At 44.1% G+C, this 20,160-nt stretch overlaps 2 protein-coding genes across 2 annotated transcripts in view; both read right to left on the bottom strand.

Annotated features, from left to right (window-relative positions):
- Nucleotides 1-20,160, bottom strand: part of LOC109912174 (serine/threonine-protein kinase 32B-like) — an 860,354-nt gene that overhangs the window by 316,572 nt on the left and 523,622 nt on the right. The window lies entirely within an intron of this gene.
- Nucleotides 11,763-13,376, bottom strand: LOC109911293 (zinc finger protein OZF-like). Its single transcript, XM_020510582.2, has one exon. It carries the CDS (start codon nt 13,204-13,206, stop codon nt 12,169-12,171), a length of 1,038 nt encoding a protein of 345 aa, XP_020366171.1. The 5' UTR covers nt 13,207-13,376; the 3' UTR covers nt 11,763-12,168.

Below are 20,160 nucleotides of genomic sequence, written 5' to 3'. Positions count from 1 at the left end.
CCCCTTCCCCTCCCCCATTTCTGAAGAAGGGTCTAGGCCCGAAACGTCAGCCTTCCTGCTCCTCTGATGCTGCTTGGCCTGCTGTGTTCATTATCTACACCTTGTTATCAAAGCAAATTCATTAGGGTTAAAAAAAAGTGGGATTTATTACTGCATTCAGACATACCAGGAGAATAGTTTTCAATAGTTACACACATTTATCTAAAAAAGAAAAAGGAAAGGCGAGAAGTTACAAATCACTTAAAATCAAAACATAATTGGTTCACGTGAAATAGATAGTCCTGTAAGTCATTTTTGTAGGAACTCAGATGGAGTTGAACTGCTGATGCATGTATAGTAGTTGTAAATTGGGAACTGGTTCACTATGAAAGCAAAACAGAGGCTTCTTTTCAGGAATCAGACCTTTGACGGATATTGAAATCCGAGGCAGGCATTTAGCTAAGCCTGGGGCTGCTTAATCTTCAATATTGCAGCAGACTAATAAAAGTCAAAAATTATAATTAAAGGTTAGACCCTCCAGCCCAGACAGCATCGTGATAAATCTCTCATCTCGCTAGTGCAATCACATTCAACATTCACACACAGCTGCTCCAAGGATTTGAGCACAATGATCGGCATAGGCACAGAAGTCACTACCTCACGTGAACCTCCGAGGGTCATTGCAGCAGTGGCAGAAGTCAAGATTTCTCCCAGGCTCCTCTCAGCGATCAAAGGCAGTGGCAGCACAACATCAGCAGCAAGAGTTGGCCTTTCGTGTAATGCTGGCATTGGAAACAACAGCATCAGTGAGAAACAAGGCTCTTTCCAGCATTCAGGGGCTACAGTGGCAGGGGCAGCAAAGCTCCTCCTGTTGATCGCAGGCAGCAGTGGCATTGTCAGCAGCAACAAAAACTCGGCTACCGCCAGTGATCAATACAAGACTCGCAAGCTGACGTAGACTCCACGCCATGGCTAATCTGGGGTGCCTATATTGATGGCTGAGTGTTCCAAACACGTTTATGGAGATAAGACTTGAGACTTTAAGATTTGGACATTTTCCATACCTTTTGGTTTCTTTTCAATTTTTCTCTTTTTATTAATTCTGGTTTTGTAACCAAAATGGAGTCGGAGATTGACCACATTGTACATTTTTCACTGTACTCATGTATTTCTATACTTAGGTACTAGAGACAATAAAATTTAATTCTAATTCAATGGACTGGCTAGTGAGTTTGAGGATGGCACCAAGATTAGTGTAATGGTGGACAGTGAAGAAAGTTATCTAAGATTGCAAAGAGATATTGGGTCAGTTCACATCCTGTTAATGAATGAAAACAAAAATTCCTTTGCCTTCCTAATCACTCGCTGCCCCTGCAGCCTTACTCAACATGATTGATCAATTGATCAATTGGGTCAGTTGGCTGAAGGGTGGCAGATGGAGTTTAATTTGGATAAGTGCAAGATATGGTGTTTTGGTAAAACAAACAAGGGCAGGACTCATACAATTAAAAATAGGGCCTTGAGTAGTGTTGTAGAACAGAGAGACCTAAGGGGTTCAGGTAACTTCTTTGAAGTTTGCATCACATATAGATCGGGTGGTTAAGAAGGTGTTTAGCACACTTGCCTCATTGCTCAGACCTTTGAGTATGAGAGTTGAGACATCATGTTTGGATTGTACAGGATGTTGATGAGGCCTCTTCTGGTGTACTATGCCCAGTTCTGGTCGCCCTGTTATAGGAATCATAGAGTCATACAGTACAGAAGCAGACCCATTGGTCCACCCAGTCTGTGCCAACCATAATCCCAAACTAAACTGGTCCCACCTGCCTGCTCTTGACCCATATCCCTCCAAACATTTCTTCTTCATATACTTATCTGATTGTCTTTTAAATGTTGTAACTTTACCCACCTCTGGTTGTTCATTCTACACATGAACAACTCTCTGCGTAAAAAAATTGCCCCTCATTTCTTTTTCAAATCTTTCTCCTCTCACGTTAAAAATATGCCCCCTAGTCTTGAATTCCCCTACCCTAGGGAAAACACACCTGACATTCATCCAATTCATACCCCTCATGATTTTATAAAGCTCTATAAGGTCACTCCTCAAGTTATTAAACATTATTGCCCAGATCCTTGTATGGAAATCACAGAAAACTAATGTGATGGTGTCACTAAATATTAGGTGGACAACTTATGGGTTGCCAATTATTACCAGGGGATGGGACTAAGGAAGTGAGGAAATCTTGCTGTGATTGTACAGGGGACATAGACACCATAAACCAACTCAAAAGGCTAACAGATGAATGTGGCAATTTACAGAAATTCCAGGAGTGAAGAGTGATGCAGCCAGACACACTCTGACCAAGGGACAGAGTATGACGGAAGGATATTTGGATTTCCAACAGGCATCATATCAGGTTAGTTTTCGATTTAAAAATTGAACATGCTATTGGTGAGAATAGTTGGAAGTTAAATTGTGAAGACAATGTAAGGGATATTCAAATTGAGCGATATAGAGATGGTCAGTGAGTGGGTAAAACATTGGCCAATGCAGTATAACTTAAGAGAGTGTGATATTTCTCAGGAAGAATCGATAAAGAGACTTTAAATTAACTGGGGAGATGTTGCAGGGCTCTGACATCTGGGTGTCCTGGGATGTCAATCACGTTGAGTAAGGCTGCAGGGGCAGCGAGTGATTAGGAAGGCAAAGGGATTTTTGTTTTCATTCATTAACAAGATGTGAACATTACTGGCCGGGCCAGCATTTATCCCCCATTCCTATCAGCACTGAGAAGGTGGCAGTGCACTGCAACCAAAAAACTAATTTTTCTGGAGAAACAGAATGTGGCAAAAATTAAACCACAGCTTTCTCTGTTCCTGCTCCCATTTTCACATTCAACCATTTAGTTTTTACTGAGTTAGAGACTGAAATCTCTTTGATGTTCTTAACGAATTTATATATAGCATAACCCAACAGGGAGTGAGTTAAAGTCTATAATCTAATCGAAGGGATCAGGTGTTTTATATATAGCATAACGCATATCGGGGATTGAGTTATAGTCTGAAATCTAATGGAACTGTTTGTGGTGTTTTATATACAGAGTAACAGGTACCAGGGAATGAGTTACAGAGATATTACAAACTCTATATACACCTCCCTGAACCTTTCCTAGTTTGAGCATCGGATCAAGTCTGGGCAAGCTTTACAGGACAGAGTATGGAAAGGGTTAGGAATTTAACTTCAGGTACAGCAGATAAGGGGACAACTATGAGAAGCAGGACAGTCAGCGCAGGGCTAAGAATCTTGTATATAAATGCACGCAGTATACAAAAACTAGGTAAATGAGCTTGTAACGCAGATTGAAATTGACAGGTACGATGTTGTGTGTATCACAGAGATGAGGCTGCAATGAATCAGAGCTGAGAACTAAATATTCAAGGAAAAGGCAGCCTACCGAAAGGACAGGCAGAGTGGACAGGGTTACCTTTTAGTAAAAGAATGATATTAAGTCAATGGCAAGAAGTGATATGGGGTTAGAAGGCTTAGATTTTGTGTAGGTAGAGTTGAGGAACTGCAAAGGAAAAAACACCGTAATAGGAGTTGTGTACCGGCCTCCTAGCAGTAGGATGTGCGGAACAAAGTAAATCAAGAGACAGACATGGCACGTAAGAAAGGCACTCCCACAATAATCATAGGGGACTTCAAAACATGGGTGGATTGGGAAAATCAAGTTGATAGTGGATCTCAAGAAAAGGAATTGGTGCAATGTCTATGAGTTTTTTTTAGTGCAGCTTGTGGTAGAGTCCACTAGGAAACAGGCAATTCTAGATTTGGTGATGTGTAATGAGGCAGACTTGATTAGGGAGATTAAGATGAAGGAACCCCTAGGAGGCAGCATTGATAATATGATAGATAATAATATGATAGAATTCACCCTGCAGTTGATAGGGAGAAGCTGGAATCAGATGTATCGATATTACAGTTGAATAAAGGTAACTATAAAGACATAAGGGAGGAGCTGGCCAGAGTTGATTGGAAGGGAAGCCAAACTGGGAAGACGGTAGAGCAGCAACGCAGGAGTTTCTGGGGTTAATTTGGGAAGCACAGCAGAAATTTATAAGGAAGAAGGAGCATTCTAAGGAGAAGAAGGGGAGGCGATGGCCTAGTGGTATTATTGCTGGACTATTAATCCAGAGACCCAGATAGTGTTTTGGGGACCTGGGTTCAAATCCTGCCATGGCAGATGGTGGAATTTGAATTCAATAAAATATCTGGAATTAAGAATCTAATGACAACTGTGAACCATTGTCGATTGTCAGGAAAAACCCATCTGCTTCACTAATGTCCTTTAGGGAAGGAAACTGCCATCCTTACCTGGCCTACATGTGACTCCAGACCCACAGCAATGTGGTTGACTCTTAACTGCCCTCTGAGCAATTAGGATGGGTAATAAATGCTGCCTGGCCAGTGATGCCCTCATCCTGTGAATGAATAAAGGAATAAAGAGATGCAGCAACCATAAGCTGACAAGGGATGTCAGGAATGGCATAAAAGCAAAAGAAAAAGCATAAAATGGGATAAGATTGGTGAGAAGCCTTTAAAAACCAGCAGGGGATAAAAAAAAGGCAATTGAAATATGAACATATCTAGTAATATAAAATTGCAAGTGTGTTTTTAGATATCTAAAAGGCTAGACGGAGGAAAGCATGGATATTGGACCATGGAGTACTTGTAAGTGCATGTAAAATAGGGCCGAGTCAGCACAATTTCATCGAGGGGTGGGTCATGCCTAAAAAATCTGTTACAATTCTTAGATGATAATACAAGCAAGTTAGACAATGGGAAGCCAGGAATGTGACCTATTTGGATTTCCAGAAATAGCAAGAACTGCAGATGCTGGAGTCAGAGACAACAAAGTGTGGAACTGGAGGAACACAGCAGGCCAGGCAGCATCCGAGGAACAGGAAAGCTGAGACCGTTCTTCAGAACATCAGCTTTCCTGTTCTCATGGTGCTGCCTGGCCTGCTGTGTTCCTCCAGCTCCACACTTTGTTGTGTCTGAATTTCCAGAAAGTCTTGACAAGGTGCCACACAGGAGATTGGAAAATAAAATAAGAGCCCATGGTCTTACTGGCATCGATAAAGAATTCGCTGACTGGCAGAAGGCAGAGATTAGGGATAATGGGATCTTTCTCAGGGTGCCAGCTGGTGACTAGTGGTGTTCCGCAGGGGTCTGTATTAGGACTACAATGATTCACGTTACACATAAACGATCTGGACAAAGGAACTGACAGCATTATTGCATAGTTTGCAGATGACACAAAGATAGGCAGAGGTAGTTTTGAGGAAATGGGGAGGCTGCAGAAGGACCTAGATAGAATAGGGCAAAGAAGTGACAGATGGATTACAATGAGAGAAAGTGTAAGGTTATGCAGTTTGGCAGGAAGAATAGAAGCATAGACTATTTTCTAAATAGGGAAAGGCTTCAGAAAACTGAAGCACAAAGGGGCTTCAGAGTCCTAGTTCAGGATTCTCTTAAGGTTAACATGTTCGCAGTTATGAAGGTAAATGCAATATTGGCATTCATTTCACGAGGCCTAGAATACAAGAGCAGAGATGTACTGCTGAGGCTATATAAAGATCTGGTCAGACCACATTTGGAATATTATGAGCTGTTTTGGGCCCATATCTAAGGAAGGATATGTTGGCTTTGGAGGAGGTCCAGATGTTTACAATAATGATCCCAGAGATGAACAGCTTGTCATAGGAGAGGGTGATGACTCTGGGTCTCTACCGGATGGAATTTTCAATGATGGGGGCGGGAGGGTGTTCTAATTGAACTTATACAATACTGTAAGGCCTCAATAGGTGTACTTTGAGATTTTTCTATTAGTAGGAGAGATTAGGATGCATGGGCACAGCCTCAGCGTGGAGGGATGACCCTTTTGAACTGAGTTGAGGAGGAACTTCTTCAGCCTGTGGATGGTTAATCTGTGGAATTTATTACTGCAGAGAGCTATGGAGGCCTACTAAAGCAAAGATAGATAGGTTCTTGATTAGTAAGGGGATCAAGGATTACAAGTAAAAGGCAGGAGAATGAGGTTGAGGAACATACCAGCCATGATCAAATAGTGGAGCAGACTCAATGGGCCAAATGGCCTAATCTTGCTCCTAGGTCTAATGGCTATAAATAACCCATAGACCATTCGCCCCAATATGTCACGGCAGTGTTTGCCGACAGTGACACGGCAAGGCAAATGGGCCTTCATGGTCACTCAGAAGCACATATGCACACAGTAGCAGACCCTCTCCAGCACTGCATCATTTACAAAGTACATATTTGCACAGAACAGCCACAACATTGATACAAGGTTCTGTAGCAAAAAAGACCTCCAGGATCGGGGGGAAAGGATGATTGGAAAGGGGTGTGGGAGACGACTAGACAGGGGAGATCAGGGCAGGAGGAAGGGGAGGAAATCAAAGGGGCTGCTCTTGTTCTCTATCCACACCCCAATCATCTCCTCTCCCTCCCGCACTCCTCCAGTTCCCTCCAAGATCCTGGTCATGATTTCCCCCAACTACCCCTCCCTGATCCCTATCTCTCCACCTCCCTCCACCCTGTCTACACACCCCTTCCTGATCACTCCCCCCACCCTTCCTGGATCCTGACCTCTACCCTCCCTCAGGCCTCGTCTCCTCCCCTCCCCAAAAGTGCAGTTTAAAGTGGCATGTAGCAGAAATGCACTGGTGTCAACAAACACAGTCTATTTAGATTAGGAGTATTTCCCTGATGATGTCTCTGCTGAGTTCACACCAGCAATCCCACAAATGTTTGGTCTTGGGTCAGCAAGATTATAATCTCCATCCCATATGGCAAGAGACTACCTGAGAATATTACCGTCCACCAAACTGTCTGCTTAATTTTAATAAGCCTTAACAATGATATAAATGTCCCAGACATTTTATGGGTCTAGAATTTATTAGTTAAGAGGGCAGCATTTATTTCAATTGTAACAGAAACTCTTAAATGATTTATAATTTTACTCATAAAAATTAACAAGCAGTACAATTTTAGCAGATATGTAAACTGCTAGGCCAAAAATATTCCAAAAATACCAAAATTAATAGAATCCAGTTTGATGTAATTTCTAACTATTTCAGACCTTCAGTATGAATATATTAGAATCAGCAGTTAAAGAAAAGTTTCACCATAAAGACCTGAGCAGTGGGAAAAAGATATCTTTTGTGAATTATTGTGAGGGTTTCTTATACTTCTGAAATGTTCAGTGAAAATGTCTTATTTCAGGATTCTGGCCCCATCCCCAACCCACTTTATAAATGTAGCGGTTAACCTTCCCACTTTCATGTGATGTTGTATTGTTTAACATTATTCCCTAATTATTCAATGAAGATCCCTTTATGAAGTTGAGTTTTTCTCTGTTAGATTTGTTTTGATGCTTTATAACTATTATGTAAGATTTATTTTAACTCTCACTTATTCTTTACTATTTTAAAAGAATCCTTTGTTAAAAGTTTATCAGTAAAAGGATGTTTAATTTCTGTCTTCAGCTTATTTTACATTTCTGCCTCATGTTGACATCAGTGTTGTTTGTTCCTGGAGTCTAATGATGGCCATTTTATAAGGATCTTTGAATGTCATCACTTGTTGTGTGCTTCAGGCTTTGTGATTGCAGTATCTCTCCCGTAGTTAACATTTTACACATAGGTGTGATTTGGCTGGGCCTTTCTCTAGGCCTTCCTTTGTGTGACTAAATAAATGTTGATACTTTTTCTGTTTCAACTGTTTATTACATCGTAACTTAATTAACAGATATTATCTTCACATCCCCTTCCACATATATCCGATTTTCAAAGTGAATCTTTCTGGATTCTCCTGCTAGCTGAAACGGTGTTTTTAGTGACTGGGTCCTTGTTCTACATGAATGCTAATCTTTAAATGTATTTAATATTTATATGTGTCATACCAAATGAATTGTACTTGTTTCTCAAACTTGTATTTTGCAAGGGAATGTGTCCGTGCACATGCGCCAGTGCAAGGGAGTGAGTGCGTGTGCGCGCCAGTGCAAGGGAGCGAAAGCACAATGCAAGAGTGTGCACATGATTGTGAGGGCATGAGAGTGTGTGTGAGAGCATTGTGTGTGTGTGTGTGTGTGTGTGTGTGTGTGTGTGAGACAGTGTGTTGGTGTGAGTGTGTGTTTGTGTGTGAAAGGGAGCAACAGCGCGAGCGCGAGACAGTGTTTTTAAGGTCTTGATGAAAATTTGTAGCTCAGCTTGTGGATGTGGTTGTTCATTTGCTCACCGAGCTGGTTGTTCCGTGGTGTGCATACGTTTCATTACCATTCAAGGCAACATCGTCAGTGTGACCTCTAATCAAAGCATTGATGTTCTGCTCTATTCCGAATTTATATGATCCTGTGGTATGGTGGGTCTTGTCACTTCCAGTTCTGTTTTTCAATAGCGGTCTGTACACGGGGTCTATTTCTAGGTGTTTATTAATGGAGTCCCATGTTGAGAACCAGGCATCGAGAAATTCCCTTGCATAGCTGTTGTTCACTTGTCCCACTTGAACTGGTGGCCTTCATTGTCTGTGTGTATCGAGACAAGTGAATATTGGTCATGTCTTTCTACTGCCAGCTGGTGTTCATGTATCCTGGTTGTCAGTTTCCTCCCTGTTTGTCCGATGTAATGTCTATTGCACTCGCTGCATGGAATTCTGTATATCATTTTAGTCCTGTTTACTGTCTGTATGGGGTCTTTAGTCTTTGATAGCATTTGGCACAGTGTTGATGTAGATTTGTGTGTAATCATGATCCTATGCGGTCTAAGGAGTCTGATTGTCATTTCCGATTTATTTTTGATGTAGCATAGTTACTAGTGTCTTCTGTTGTACCATATCCTCTGATTGTCGTTTGTTTTTTAGGCATCAGCATACAAAACGTCTTGAGTATCCGTTGTCGGTAAATTCTATGTGCAGGTATTCATCTTCCTTTCTCCAGAGTTCTGGAGTGTTGCCATATGATATGGCTCGTTTAAATAGTGTCTTAATGCAGCTCTGTTTGTATATGGTGGGATGGTTACAATCGAAGTTCAGGATTTGGTCCGTGTGCGTGACCTTTGTGTACACTCAGGTCTAGAATTCGCCGTTAGTTAGTCTCTCTACCATTACGTCTAAGAGCGGGAGCTGTTTGTTGTTTCTTCCTCTCCAGTGAATTTTATGCAAATTGGTGGGTTTCTTCTTCTACTTTTATGCATTTGATTACTATGAATGTGTCATCCACATATCTTATCCACAGTTTCAGTTAGATTAAAGGAAGGGCTGTGTGTTCCAGTCCCTGCATCACTGCTTCTGCAATGAGACCTGAGATGAAACCAGTGTGCCGTTGTATATTTGGCCATTGAACGTGAAGTGCATTGTGAGGCATAAATCTAAGAGTTTCAGTAAACTGTCCTTGATGATGTTGTTACTGGTGTTCAGGATCAGTGCTCCTGGTCCTTTTAGTAGTGTGCCCAGTGTGTCTCTGGCTAACAGTACATCAATGGACATAAATTCTGTTGTAACATCAAAGGAGATCATGATTTCATCCTCGTCAATTTTTGTGTCCCTGAGCCGTAAGAAATTTTTGGGCCACATGGATTGAGTGTGGGGATCTACTAATTAGGTTTTTGAGTCTCCGTTGTCATTCTCTCACTAGCTTGTATGTAGGTGTGCCTTATAAGGTGACTATTGGTCTGAGCGGGATTCTAGGTTTGTGTACCTTAGGGAGTCTGCAAAAGTGGGGTGGGGGTGGTGTTTGAAACATTTGGTTTCATTCTGATGTAGTCGCATTAGTGATACCTCCTGGGGCGGCACAGTGGTTAGCACTGCTGCCTCGCAGCACCAGGCAGCCAGGTTTGATTCCAGTCTTGGGCAATTGTCTGTATGGAGTTTGCACATTCTCCCCATATCTGTGTGGTTTCCTCCCACAGTCCAAAGATGTACAAGTTAGCTGGATTGGCTATGCTAAATTGCCTACTGTCCAGGGTAGGAAAGGCATGGGGCGGGTCTGCGTGGGTGCTCTTCGGAGGGTTGATTTAACGTAATGGGCCAAATGGCCTGCTTCAACACTGTAGGGATTCTATATTTAGGTTTCTTGAATGTCTGGGCTATCCTGTTCTCTAGCTGTGGAGTGGGGTTTGATGCCACCTGCATGTGGCTGTATCTGCAAATAGTGCCTGTGTTTTCCCAATGTAGTCTGTTTTGTTCAGAACAATGGTCATTCATCCTTTGTCTGCTGGTAGGATTGTGATAATTTATCCTTCTACATTCCTTCTAGGGCCTTTCTCTCCGCTGTGCTTAAGATGTCTGATTCGTGTTTACAGTTAAGTGCTGGGACTACAGTTTGTCTGATGGCCTGTTGAGTTTTCTCAGTGAGTCCATTGGTTTTTAGCATTTACTCTAGTGCTGCTAAGAAGTCGGTTTTACTCGCATCCTTGTGGGTGTAGTTAAGTCCACATATCAGCTTGGCTTTTTCTGTGTCTGTGAATTGTTTGTCGGATAGGTTCCTTGCTCACGTGTCTGCTTTGTTCGTGTTGTCCCAATGGATTAGTCCGGTTAGTTTCTCCTGTAGGCAGAGTCTTTTCCTTGTTCTGGTTCTCTGTTGTTTAGTGTTAATGGTTTGTTCCAGTATTGTGGTCCACTGTTGGTTGGTCGAGTTCTGGTACAAAGATTTTTGGCGCACAATTTCCCACTCGTATCTGTCGAGGCAGTTATGGGCATCTGTGACCACTGCCCGTAGCATTCTGCAGCCATTTTGCTCTGCTATTCTTGCTTGTGGATTGTTTAGTGGTGGTTTGTATTTCATGTGCTGACGCAGTACACAATTCCTGAGGCATGAAGGAGCGAGAGGGCAGGCACGATAGTGTGCGTGTGAGCAAGAGTGAGAATGTGGGGGAGCAAGAGCATCTGCACGTGTGAAAGAGTGAGTGTGTAGGAATAAGGGAGTCGGTGTGTGTGAGAGGGAGTGACAGGGTACATACATGTGTGACAGTCAGTGTGAGGGAGTGACAGTGTGTGTATTTGAGAAAGATGGATTGTATGCATGAGGAAGAAGGAAGCATGTTTGTGAGAATAAAAAAACGAGAGCAAGAGTGTATATATGAACTCTAAGGCGGAGTTATCCAGACACACATCTATTTTTCCTCCTCCTCACCAAAAACATTTCCCAAAAAGCAAGCTAGAAGAGGAAAAAACAGGTTTGAAGGCAACCCACATTGGACCCACACTTTTAAATAAATTCTGCCAAGGTCAGCTTGAAGTATGTGCCACCAGAAATTAAAGCGATTGTTAAACCAAAAACTTTGCTTTGCTGTGACTCCCTTCCCTGGTGATCAGAACTTGAACCCTGGTCTCCCTTTCTCTTACACCTCTTCTTAACCACAATGGAATAAAAGGTTTTAGTGGTTAGCTCAGCTGCTGGGAACTTTCAAAACTGTATTTGTTATTAATTACTCATTTCTTTATCGATTTAATGGTTTGGAACTTTTTTTAAAATTCATTTACTGTTCCCAACTTTGTCTTTCTGAAATTTGCTCACCAGACCTCTTTGGCGAGAGCAAAAGTGAAATGTGGTTCTCCTCAAGCCTGTTTTAAACATTAAACATTTAAACAGACACTCAAGAAACTTATCGGAGGCGCACTGAGGATGTCTACCTCGAATGGTGATGAAACATCTGCAAACCAACCTACCAGCTCAATGAGCAAATGAACAACCTTATCAACAACCTGAGCTGCAAGTCTTCTCAAAAACTTTAAAGAGAATTTTTTAAATTTAAAATGAGTGTTGGTCTTACACAGTGGCCAAGGTACAGTTAATGGAAGCAACAATTATTCATAAACAAGAATCTGTCATTTGCAGACACTAAGAACAGGACCCTGCTTTGCGCCTTAAACGAGGCGGGGTTGCGGGGGGAGAATTCCCTGGTTGCATTCTCCATGGCAGCTCAAGACCAATCGATTTTCAGTCAGCACACTTTCCTCATGCGGTATAAGTTGTTGCCTTCGTAATTCGATATTCTTGCAATTGTCCTGATGGGCACTTTACAAAGAGCTTTGACAGACTGCCCTTTGTCCATCGATACACAGGCCAGGGTCCTCCAAAAGCGACTGCGCGCAGAATGAGAACAGCGCAGTCAGCTGTGAACCTGCTGGTGTTTCACCAGGTAGGACGATCGACTGAAGCCCTTTCCACACAGGGAGCAGGTGAAGGGCCTCTCCCCGGTGTGGACCCGCCGGTGGCTGAGTAAGTTAGAGGCCTGGGCGAAGGCTTTGCCGCACAGGGAGCAGCTGAAGGGATTCTCCCCGGTGTGGACCCTCCGGTGGCTAAGTAAGTTAGAGGCCTGGGCGAAGGCTTTGCCGCACACGGGGCAGGCGAAGGGCCTCTCGCCGGTGTGAACCCGCTGATGGGCCAACAGGTCCGACGACTGGTTGAAGGCCTTACCGCACTCTGAGCAGGCGAAGGGCCTCTCGCCGGTGTGCAGTCGCTGGTGTCTCTGTAGGGTCGACGATAGGGTGAAGGCCTTGCCACACTCAGGGCAGGCGAAGGGCCTCTCGCCGCTGTGGACACGGCCGTGCGCCAGGAGGCTGGCCGACTCGGCGAAGCGCTTCCCGCACTCGGGGCAGGCGAAGGGCCTCTCGCCGCTGTGGACCCGCTGATGCCTCTGCAGGTTAGAGGCCTGAGTGAAGCCCTTCCCGCAGAGGGGGCAGGTGAACGGGTTCTCCCCGGTGTGGACCCGCTGGTGGGTCTGCAGGTTGGAGCCGTGCGTGAATCGCTCCCCGCACACGGGGCAGGCGAAGGGCCTCTCCCCGGTGTGGACCCGCCGGTGGGCCAGCAGGTCCGACGACTGGTTGAAGGCCTTGCCGCACTCGGAGCAGGCGAAGGGCCTCTCGCCGGTGTGCACTCGCCGGTGTCTCTGCAGGGTCGACGACAGGGCGAAGCGCTTCCCGCACTCGGGGCAGCCAAAGGGCCTCTCCCCCGTGTGACTGCGCCGGTGCGTTTCCAGCGCCGAGGGGTAGGTGAACTTCTTTCCGCAGTCCCCGCACTGACACAGCCTCTCCCCGCCTCGGTCACAGACGTGAGCCTCCAGGCTGGACGGCCGGTCGAATCCACGTCCGCACACCGAGCATATGAATGGTTTGTCCGCAACACAAACGCTGCTTTCCCCTTCCATGCTGTGGATGGGCTTTCAGACCCTGAAGAAGTTGGCCGAATGGTTCAGGCTGGCGAAATGTGTGCGCTTCCCCGCTGCAAACCCATTCCCCGGCGGTCGGCCCACTACTGCCGCCCCGGGCCTGGCATGAACGGGACTTGAACTGAGCAGACCAGCATCTGCCACTAGATGGAGGCTGGGACTTTAGTGTGAGCTCAGAATGGGAGCTAAAGAGCTAACCGAGAAAGAAACAGCATGTAGGAGTGAGAACCAAATGATGTTAAATAGAAACCCGCAACAGTAAATTGATATTACTTCTTCTTCAGTGATGAGGAAAACAACGTTAAGTGAGTTGATTTTAAACAGACTTCCTGTACACAGTGCAAACACTGCAGTGAGACTCTGTCTCAAGTCAGTTTAATCACACAAACCCCTGGCACTGTGCACACGTTCTCCCAGAAAGAATGAAGGGAGTTTACCAGCACACAACATATCGCTGTAATGCAAACACACTTCTGACAGGACTGTGACCTTGGCAGTACCCCTCCTGTTACTGTCCCATCATGAATGCAGCTTGATTAGAACCTCCATTGGTAAGGATTTCATTGTAAATAGAGATGAGTCTGTTGTTACTACTCTATGACAAACATACACTCTTTTTGGATTCTGAGAGCTGAATCGAAGAGGTGATAAATTGGCAGATGGTAATGGCTGTTCTTCCTCACCGAGCTTCAGTCAAACAATGATAGTCCTCGGACTGGGACCGGCATTCAGAATTTTAGAGACAACAAGAAACTCGGGGTTTGACCTGTTGAGTGAATGGAATTTCACTAAAGCAATGAGCCAATCCTGATTTGTTTTCCCCATTGTAGATGAGAGAGCATCGTGAGCAGTTATTACAGTTTACTAATTCAGAAGATGTCCAAATAAATCATTGTTTCAGCGAGATGGAAGTTTTAGAATCTTGGACAGTTGAATGGAAGGAGGTGGAACAGCAAATGTTGCATCCTGTGAAGGACTCATGGGAACAAGACTGGGTGTTGAATGTGGCAAAAGAATGGACCAGGATGTCTGAGAAGGAATGGGCCCTTCCACGTGGACTTTACAGTATGGGCACTGCAGAAGGGTCATAGAACATAGAACATAGAACATTACAGCGCAGTACAGGCCCTTCGGCCCTCGATGTTGCGCCGACCTGTGAAACCAATCTGAAGCCCATCTAACCTAAACTATTCCATTATCATCCATATGTTTATCCAATGACCATTTAAATGCCCTTAAAGTGGGCAAAAACGTGAATGCTTAGGTCAGGAGGGGATAGAAAAGCTACAAGAGTCTTCATTTCCCAGCCCAGACCAGTGAAAGGAGAGTAGGTGGACAAGCAAACGTGGGAAGATTCTGGCAAGGCTAGAGATGCGAGATAGTAGATGCTTGTGGATGTGGTGCCAATCAAGCAGGCCGCTTTGTCCTGGATGGTGTCAAGCTTCTTGAGGGTTGTTGGAGCTGCATCCATCCATGCAAATGGGGACAATTCCATTACAGTCCTGACTTGTGCCTTGTAGATGGTGGACAAGCTTTGAGGAGTCAGGAGGTGTGTTACTTGCTGCAGTACTCCTAGCCTCTGACATGTTCTTGCAGCCACTGTTTATGTGGCAAGTTCAGTTCAGTTTCTAGTCAATGGTAACCCTGAGGATGTTGACAGTAGAAGCTTCTGTGATGTAATGTCATTGAATGTCAAGGGGTGCTGGTTAGATTGCCTGACGTTTGTGCGGTGTGAGTGTTACTTGCCACTTGTCAGCCCAAGCCTGGATATTATCCAGATCTTGTTGCATTTAAACACTGCTTCAGTTTCTGAGAGGTTGCGAATGGTGCTGAACATTGTGCGATCATTGGCAAACATTCCCAATTCTGACCTTATGGCGGAAGGAAGGTCATTGTTGAAGCAGCTGAAGATGGTTGGGCCTAGGACTTGACCTTGAGCAACTCCTGCAGAGATGTCCTGGAGCTGAGATGACTGTCCAACAACCACGACCATCTTCCTATGTGTCTGGTATGATGACAGGCAGCAGAGAGTTTTCCCCCCAGATTTCTATTGACTCCAGTTTTGCTAGAGCTCCTGATGCCACACTTAGTCAAATGCAGCCTTGATTTCAAAGGCCGTCACTCTCACCTTCCCTCTGGAATTCAGCTCTTTCGCCCGTGTTTGAGCCAAGGCTGTAATGAGGTCAGGAATTGAGTGGTCCTGGCAAAACCCAAACTGGGTGCCAGTGAGCATGTTATTGCTGAGCAGGGGCTGCTTGATAGCACTTTTACATCCTCCATGACTTCACTGATGATTTGAGAGTAGACTAATGGATCAGAATTTGGCTGAGTTGGATTTGACCTGCTTTTTGTGCACAGGACATACCTGGGAAAATGTTAAGTAGACGCCAGTCCTGTAGCTATACTGGAACATCTTGGCTTGGAGTGTGGCATGTCTGGAGCACATTTTGCCAGAATGTTGTTAAGGCCTGCACCCTCTGCAGTATTCAGTGCCTCCAACTATTTCTTTATCACGTGGAGTGAGCTAAGTTGGCTGAAGGCTGATATCTATGATGCTGGGAACTACAGAAAGAGGCTAAGATGGATCATCCACTCAGCACTTCTGGCTGAAGATTTCTGTGAATGCTTCAGCCTTGTTTTTTGCATTTGCGTGTTTGGCTCTTGCATCATTGAGAATGGGGATTATTCTGGAAGCACCTCCTCCAGTGACTTTTTAATTATCCACCAACATTCATGACCCAACATGGCAGGATTATAGAACTTAGGTCTGATCAATTGGTTTTGGAAATTACTTGGTTGAATCTCTCACTTACTGCTTATGTTATTTGCCATGTAAAAAGTCATGATTGGTAACTTCACCAGATTGAAATCAATTTTAGGTATGCCTGGTGCTGCTCCTGGCACATCCTCCTGCACTCTCCATTGAACCAGGGTGGATCCCCTGACTTGATGGTAATGGTTATGTGGGGGATGTTCCGGGCCATGAGGTTGCAGATTGCTACTGCTGTCGATAGTCAACATTGCCTCCTGGAAGCCAAGTCTTGAGTTGCTAGATCAGTTCTAAGTCTGTTCCATTTAGTCTGGTGATAGTGCCACACAACACGATGAAGGATATTCTCAATCTGAAAGTGGGACTGTGCAATGATCACTCTTACTAATACTGTCTTAGACGTCTGTGGCAGGTGGATTGGTAAGGATGAGGTAAAGTATGTTTCTCCCTCTTATGCCACTACCTGCCACGTACCCAGTTTAGTAATGTGGAGCTGGAGGAACACAGCAGGCCAGGCAGCATCAGAGGAGCAGGAAAGTTGACATTTCAGGTCAGGGGAAGGGTCCCGACCTTTAGAACCCCACCAGCTCAATTAGTAGTGCTGCTGCTGAGCTACTTTTGGTGATGTGTATATGTAAATTCCCCTACCAGAGCACATTCTGTGACCTTGCCATCCTCAGTGCTCCAACATGCAGGTTACTGATTCATCAACTATGGGGGTGGGAAGAGCTGTATATAATAATCAGCAGAAGTTTTTCTTGTTTATGTTTGAACTGATTCCCTGACACTTCATAGGGTCACGTTTGCAGATGAGCAGCTCAGTGGTTAGCACTGTTACCTCACAGTGCCAGGGTCCTGGGTTCAATTCCACCCTTGGGCGATTATCTTTGTGGAGTTTACATATTCCCCCCGTGTCAGCGTGGGTGTTCTCCAGGTGCTCTGGTTTCCTCCCATAGTCCAAAGATGAGCAGGCTAGGTGGATTGGCCATGCTAAATTGTCCGTAGTGTTCAGGGATGTGTAGAGATTAGGGGGTGCGCTGAGGGTTGGTGTGGACTTGTTGGGTTGAAGGGCCTGTTTCCACACTGTAGAGATTCTATTAAAAACTGGTGGGAAGTCTACAGAGTGATACAGAAAGGTTTTGCTCACTTCCATATCCTAACTGGAATTCAGTGTGGAGAAAATATGAGGTTTTGCACTTTGGCAGGAAGAATAGAGGAGCTGAAAGTTATTTAAATGGAGATAGACAGCAGAATGCTATAGAAAAGAGGGATTTGGAAATCCTCATCAATAATCACAAGGTTAGCATCCGAGTTCAGCAAGCTATAGGGAAGGCAAATAGAATATTGGCCTTTATTTCAAAGTGATAAAAGTAGGGAGATTTAAAGTACTAGTCAGATCATAGCAGGAAAATTGAACAATTCTAGGTCTTTCATCTCAGGAAAGATGTGTTGGTATTGCAGGCAATCCAGAGAAGGTTCACTAAGCTGATACCAAGTATGGAGGCACTGCCTTATGAGAAGAAGTTGAGTAGTTTGGACCTATTCTTATTGGATTTAATAGGATGAGAGGAGGCCTTATTGAAACAGTCAAGATACTTAAGAGACTTGACAGGGTAGATGAGGAAAAGTTGTTTTGTCCCTTATGAGACAGTCTAGGACCAGGGCATAATCTTAGAGTAAGGCATTACCTATTTAAGGCAGATGAGGAATTTCTTCTCTCGGAGGGTAGTGAATCTGTGGAATTCTTTACCTCAGAGGATTGTTGAGGCTGGGTCATTACGTGTATACAACGCTGAGATAGACAGGTTTTTAATCAGTAAGGGAATTGAGAGTTATGGAGAAGAGGCAGGAAAGTGGAGCTGAAGATTATTAGATCTGCAATGATCTCATTAAATGGTAGCGTAGTCTCAATGGGCAGAATAACCTACATCTGCTCCTACATCTTACGGTCTTAAGTGCCCTTTGAATGGCCTTATGAGCCACTTAAGTCAAGGGAAAGTAAGGATGAGTAATAAATGCCAGCATGGGCAGTGATACACATCCCATGAAAGGTAAAACAAAAAATATTTAAAAACAAGAGCATTAAATATAAATTACAGTCAGTAATTTTGCCATTTAGGATTCAAAATGCATCTTTGGGTAGCCTTATCAACAGCTGAAAGATATTTCCTGGGACAGGGATTATCCCAGAGGAGCTGCCTGGGGAAGGGGTTACGTTTGATGGGAAGCCGGCACTGTTAAGAAAATGCAGTGATTGGGAATTGTGATACTGCAAAGCCCAGCCTCTTCCATATCAATCAATGATGGGTTATAGGTTCCTAACTTGTTTCCCTACATTATAACAGCTAATATATTTCAAAAAATAGAAGTGAACTGAGAGCCTTAAGCACAGAAGTCCCAAGGGTGCAAAGGGTTGTATAAGAATGCAAGTTTTTCTTTTACATATTTGCTTGTCAAACATACTGACAGGCTCTTGGTCTGACACTCAAACCAGTGTAGAGAGAGAGAGAGAGAGAGCTGTGGGGAGAGAGCAGGGCTGGGAACCTGAACCTCAATTCCCTGACTTAAGAAATATCTACAAGATAGATAGGTTAAAGAAAGAGTTAATTGTAAAACAAGGGGTTAGCAAAAAAATGAGTTTTATATAAAAATTATAGTCAATTTGATTTCTGTGTAAAACTATGAACTCACCTTGGGATATTCCTGCTGTTCCACTGATCCCAGTTGATGGCTGGACGATTTTCTCTTGGACAGCGGTTGCCCCAGAAGAGCTCTCTCTCGAGGAGGAGTTTTGTTCACTGCATTCCTGTGTTCAATGAAAGCTAGCTCTGTAAACATAGCACACAGTGATTGGGAATTGTGGCACAGCAAGACCAAATGGGGCTCAGTTCATTTAGTTGGCGGCATGGCTGGTTTGTAATGCAGAGTAACACTAACTGTAAGTTCAATTCCTGCACCAGCTGGGGTTACCATGAAGGACTTCCTTCCTCAACCTCTCCCCTCACCTGAGGTGTGGTGACCCTCAGCTTAAACCGCCACCAGTCTTCTCTCTGTAATGAGAGAGCAGCTCAATGATCTGCTAAGACTATAGCAAATTCACACTTCAAAACTGGAACTCCATCAGCTGTAAAGTGCCTTGGGATATCCTGAGATTATGAAAGATGCAAATATCCCTCATTTTACTTCACTCAAAATTTTACTTCAATTCAAATCTCAAATCCCTGACTGAAGGAACGTCACCAAAACCAGAGTTAAACAGAAAATGAAAGGGTTAAGAGAAAAAAAACAAAGGAGCAGGTTAAATACAAGTTACAGTCAGTATGAGACAACAGTGTCGAGCTGGAGGAACACAGCAGGCAAGGCAGCATAAGAGGAGCAGGAGATGTTTCGGGTTGGGACCCCATTTCTGAAAATTGCTACCTCTGCAGTCAGTATAAGCTCTGATGAAGATTATAAATGCACCTTTTGGATATTTCTGCTCTTCCACTGATTCCAGTTAATCTCTGGTGGACATTCCCTGGTACAGTAACAATCCAAGAAGAACTGCATGTGGAATGAGTTACGTTTGATGGGTCAGCTGAAGCTGTCACTATAACCAAAACGCACTAATTGGAAATTGTGACAGTGCAAAGTCCAGCCTCCTCCATATCACTCAGTGGTAGGGTTATAGATTCTAGACTTTTATATTCTATATATCAACAGTGACTGCATTTCAAAAATAGATCTCCATTGGCTGTAAGGAAATATGGGATGGCTTGAGGTTGTGACAAGTGCTTCAAAAATACAACTCATGCTCTGTTTACTCTTTAATAGCCTTGTCAGAGACAATGACCCTTTAAGAGACACTGTAATTGACAGTGTATAACCCCACCCCACCCCTCCCTAAACTGTGATGGATGAAGCTCAAGGAGGAATGTTTAAAGCAGAGGTCACTTGCAGCTGAGGATAAATCTCAAGTTCCTCATCCATACACACAGGGAGCTGCTGAGCTAAAGTTGAGGGATATTCCCCTCTGTCTGAACACAACTAACCCATTCCCTTGGATTGGAGAAAAGCTGCACATACATGCAATGGTTTGATCAGTGGGACATTTCAGATCAGAAATCCAAAGAGGAACAAGAGATAAGTGCAACAATTCTCCCCCCCCCCCCCACGGGGTAGTT

This window comes from Rhincodon typus, chromosome 12 (genome assembly GCF_021869965.1).
Source record: "Rhincodon typus isolate 14 chromosome 12, sRhiTyp1.1, whole genome shotgun sequence".
Classification (NCBI taxonomy): Eukaryota; Metazoa; Chordata; class Chondrichthyes; order Orectolobiformes; family Rhincodontidae; genus Rhincodon; species Rhincodon typus.
Note: the sequence above shows the minus strand (reverse complement) of the source record. Positions and strands in the feature narration are given on the sequence as shown.

Coding starts and splice junctions, on each gene's coding strand:
- LOC109911293 (XM_020510582.2), bottom strand. CDS start 13,206: ATGGAAGGGGAAAGCAGCGTTTGTGTTGCGGACAAACCATTCATATGC.